General features: G+C 34.3%; 1 protein-coding gene across 1 annotated transcript in view; it reads right to left on the bottom strand.

Moving 5' to 3' along the window:
• HEATR5A (HEAT repeat containing 5A) overlaps positions 1-4,045 on the bottom strand; it is a 96,637-nt gene extending 92,592 nt beyond the window's left edge. The window contains exons 1-3 of the mRNA XM_015565486.1: positions 3,949-4,045; positions 2,595-2,778; positions 824-1,036 (exon numbers count right to left, since the gene is read on the bottom strand). Coding sequence (XP_015420972.1) covers positions 824-1,036; positions 2,595-2,720 — 339 coding nt within the window. The 5' untranslated portion in view covers positions 2,721-2,778; positions 3,949-4,045. The remainder of the gene's footprint in view (positions 1-823; positions 1,037-2,594; positions 2,779-3,948) is intronic.
• Between the last annotated feature and the right edge of the window lie 310 nt (positions 4,046-4,355).

The following is a 4,355-nucleotide window of genomic DNA, read 5'->3' as shown; positions in this document are numbered from 1 at the left end:
GAGCACTATTGGAAAGCCCAACCTCTCTTGCCCTAGCACAGACTCTTACAAAGTGCCTGAATGTCAAATGTTCACTTCTACTAAATACTTTGCTTAGAACTCAGAGCCGTCAGCATCATACATGACCTGCTCCAAAAAGAGAGAGAAACATCAATGATGAGAGAGAATCATTGACCGGCTGCTTCCTGCACACCTCTCATTGGCTACTGAGCCCACAGCTCAGGAATGTGCCCTTGACTGGAATCAAACCTGTGACCTTTCAGTCCACAGGCCAACGCTCTCTATTCATTGAGCCAAACCAGCTTGGGCAAATATTACATTTTCAATAACAAAAAATTTTAAAATATGTATCTTCAATTAATCGAAATCTCAGCCCAAGAATTCCACTCCCTCAAAGCTTTTATATATTAGATTAGAGGCCCGGTGCATGACATTCATGCACGGGGTGGGGGGGGGGGACCACGAGTATTTTTCTATGACATTTACTATTAATTTTAACTATTAAGAACTAATACACTAAAAGGACATCTAAAACATGCATGAAGAATTTAAAATACCTTTGCTTAAATATTCAATTGCTAAAATTTTAGTGAGTCAGTTTTCATTTCTAAATCTAGACTTCAAATATGTCTAAAATATTTTTTTAAAGAACTCTTTATCAGTCAGTAGGAATATGTTAGATTATTTTTAAAGTTGGATTTAAAACTGAGTAAAAAATTTATATTTAGCTTCAAAATAATTATTAAGTAGTTTGGGTTATTTATTAAAATGATATTATAAGGAAGCACTATTTAATTCTTGTTCCGTTTTAATATCTAACTTACAGTTTAGTGGGAAGGTAACTTGGAGAGTCGTCTTTGCTACGAATAAGATCATTACATTTATCGATTGTCTCATAGACAGAGAATGTGTCTCCAATACCATAAAGAATGCCTAGATTCTTAGCAAGGAGTTTGCGGGTAGGAGGCCCTGGGGAGCTGTTCAACAAAGACAGGAGCTGCTCAACAAGAGTCTTCTGTTTCTCCTTCACATCACTCTAGAAAAAAAGATAACAAAAAGACAATTCAAGTCAACATAATTACATGTAATCCTCTATTTTTTTTCCATATATTGAAGAACTAACTAAAAGGCTCTAGAAAAGTATAAAATTATTTTGATTAAAAATTACAAGTAAATTGGTGGTGTGATCTTCATTATCACATGAATAGGTAGTTAGTTGCCCTGCTGGTTATTTCCACAAAATAAATTCTGGACCACAACATACTGGAGTCTCTGTGAACAAAGACAATGGCTCTATTTCTCCAACATCTTTCTTCTTATGTTTGAAAGGTAGAGCAAATTTATATTTCAATAAGAGCTTCTTAGTTATTAAGCTCCCACCCCATATATAGTTGCATAATAAGCAACAACCTATAATCCAGTATCAGAGCTGACCTTGTAATGGTTACTTGTTTTACTCAGATCCTTTTCTAAGTTCAGTGCAATTTTCTTTTTGCAAGCTTATGCCCCTCACTGCCAATAATGTTACTCCCGTTTATGTGTCTTCTCTCTCAAAAAGGAATACAGAATATCATTATAATGGTAATGGTATTTAGATGCTCACCAAGACTTCTTAAACTTCCACAGTGAAACATCTGTTCATTTAGTGTATGGATTTTGTCTTTTGTTAAATTCTAAACGTCTCCATGAATAGTGTCTTTGTACCTCTTTTGCATTACAAATACTATTGTTATTTTGTAGAATATCATTCTATTTAGAGGTATGCAAAAAGTATTTAGAAGTAAAAGTATTTAGAAAGGTCACAGGTTTGATTCCAGTAAATCAATAAGTCAATCAAATATGGCAAAATATTAATAACTGCTGAATGTATACGAAGGGTATGAGTGATTAGTGTTCTTTTTTTGTACCCATTTTATAAGCTTTTAAAAGGGAATATGTTTACTCAATGACTCTCCCATTAAAGGGTCCACACCTTTCTTTAAATTGAAACTCCTATGACATTATTAGCACTATACTACATGGCTTCATGCATATGGAGGTACATAAAGTATACAGGGCTTCATGCATATGGAGGTACATAAAGTATAGGATATAATGAAAATATAATCTAATACAGTGTAGTCTGCAGTTAGTTTCTGAAATATTTTTGAGTAATATAAAAAATATGTGAATACCAAGAACCTACAACCAAGATTACTTTAGCCAGCAAAGCTATCACTCAGAATTGAAGGTCAGATAAAGAGCTTCACAGATAAGGAAAAGCTAAAAGAGTTCATCACCACCAAACCAGTATTATATGAAATGCTGAAAGGTATCCTTTAAGAAGAGGAAGAAGAAAAAGGTAAAGATACAAATTATGAACATAATCTGAACAATAAAGATTTAATTTTTAAAAAATATGGGCTAATTTTTATTGCTTTTTTGAACAGAATAAATAAACTTCCTGTAACATTTCATTATAAAGTCTTAAAATCTAGCATTTGAAAGCTAATTTAGGTTATTCTGAACAGAACTAGAAAAGCAAACCAAAGGAACAAAATATTATCTGGCTTAAAGAAAAACAAACAAAAACCAGTTTTTGCAGTTTTACCTACCCTGCTGGTTGCTAGCAAGAGCTTTTCCAAATATCTCAACCAATCAAAAATGAACTCTGCCTTCTGAACTTCACCTAGTTGATTGCATGCTTCTTCATTCAGCAATAAGCTATGAGCTAATTCCATTCCTTGCAGAAAATTCTAACTGGTCTCAATTGTTCTTATTAAACATCAGCCAATACACCTAAGAAAAAACAGAGGAAAATAAGATTTTAAAATGAGAGTGAAAAGGAAACCTTCCACAGAATAGCATAAAGCGTAATTAAAGAGAGACATCTTTTATAACAGCTCTAGGGAGAAACTGGGAAAATCCCAATACTAAACTCCTGTTCACAAAGACATAAAATCCATTTTTGTATTCTCTACTCCTTATTTAGGAAGCTGACAGGCAAAACAGAGTAGCATAATTGACATTCATATGCAAAAGTGTGCTAACCAGAGAGACATTCCATTAAAATTCTGAAAATTTTGAGGTTAGACTATTCAAGTGCTCCATTGTAGTACAGTAAACTTTACACTTTGTGGACCTCTATTTAATGAACTTCGAATATACTGGGCAAAATTTCCAGTCTGTATGTCATATGTGAAGATTAACACCTTGTTAATTTAAAAATGCTTTTAACCAAGATTTGCTCATAATTAAATTTAACAGGCTACTCTTTTGTTATTAATTCACTGTTATTTTTAAACAAATTTTAGCAAATGGATATGTTGGAAAAAACACTGTAGTAATTTTGCCAACATGAATAAATATTACATATCTACAATTAGAGTCTACATATTTAAGTCCAAGAGTCACCGTGCTTGTAAACAATGTTCAGTGAATGATTGGCATGTGATCCCATCACATCCAACACGGTAATTGGTTCTGTTGTCGGTAATCGGTTCTGCTGTTGGGAGGAGTGACTTTCTGCAGCAGTTTTAACACATTGCCAGCTAATGTTCACATGGGCACTAAGCCACACCCAGCTGTGTGCAGTCACTTGCGTAACTGGTGAATGTACCCATTTACTAGACCTATTCAGTATAAATTTAAAATTATAGTAATACATATAGAAAACTTTTCTGTGATATTAAGCTTTTCATACATAATCAGTTTTCATTACACAAACGTGTCTACATAAGTAAAAACAGGTAAACTGACTAATTTGCCAATTTCTTAACGTACACATTCAGAAAACCTACTTTATTATATAACAGACTTTTGCCCGAATTAGTCCGTTATATCTAGGTCTTACTGCATAAAAATGGGTCATGGGTGCATATTAACAGATATCTAGACCTCCTATTAAAACTCTATAGGAAAGCTTCACATCTCCCTGGGCTTTACCTAGGAAGATATGCAGTCATTTACCTGGAGATCCAAACCAGGAGCAGAAGGTATTATTCCCGTTAGCATCTGTTCCCCTAGCCTAGTAAGACTCTGCTTGTACCTTGAGGCTAGCAGTTCTGGGGAAGAGTTCCAACTCAACTAGTAGTCTCCTTATCTCTGTGAGCCTTGTGAAAGTAAAATCCTGTTTTAGAAGGCACCTGGATGTTGTCCAAGGATTGCAGCAATAAAAACCATATCTGCTCTGACCCAGATCCAGTGTAGCCTTCACTTTGTTGTAGCAAATAATCAACAAAGGACAGAGGAGGTTTCGTTTTGTTTTTAAATTCATGAGCATCTCCTGAACATACCCTAGTGCCTTTCCAGAATACAAATAACATAAAGTGTACACACACACACACACTTACCAACTTATAAGACGACACTGTGAT

This window comes from Myotis davidii, unplaced genomic scaffold, assembly GCF_000327345.1.
Source record: "Myotis davidii unplaced genomic scaffold, ASM32734v1 scaffold21, whole genome shotgun sequence".
NCBI lineage: Eukaryota > Metazoa > Chordata > Mammalia > Chiroptera > Vespertilionidae > Myotis > Myotis davidii.
This window is presented reverse-complemented; position numbering and strand designations above follow the sequence as displayed.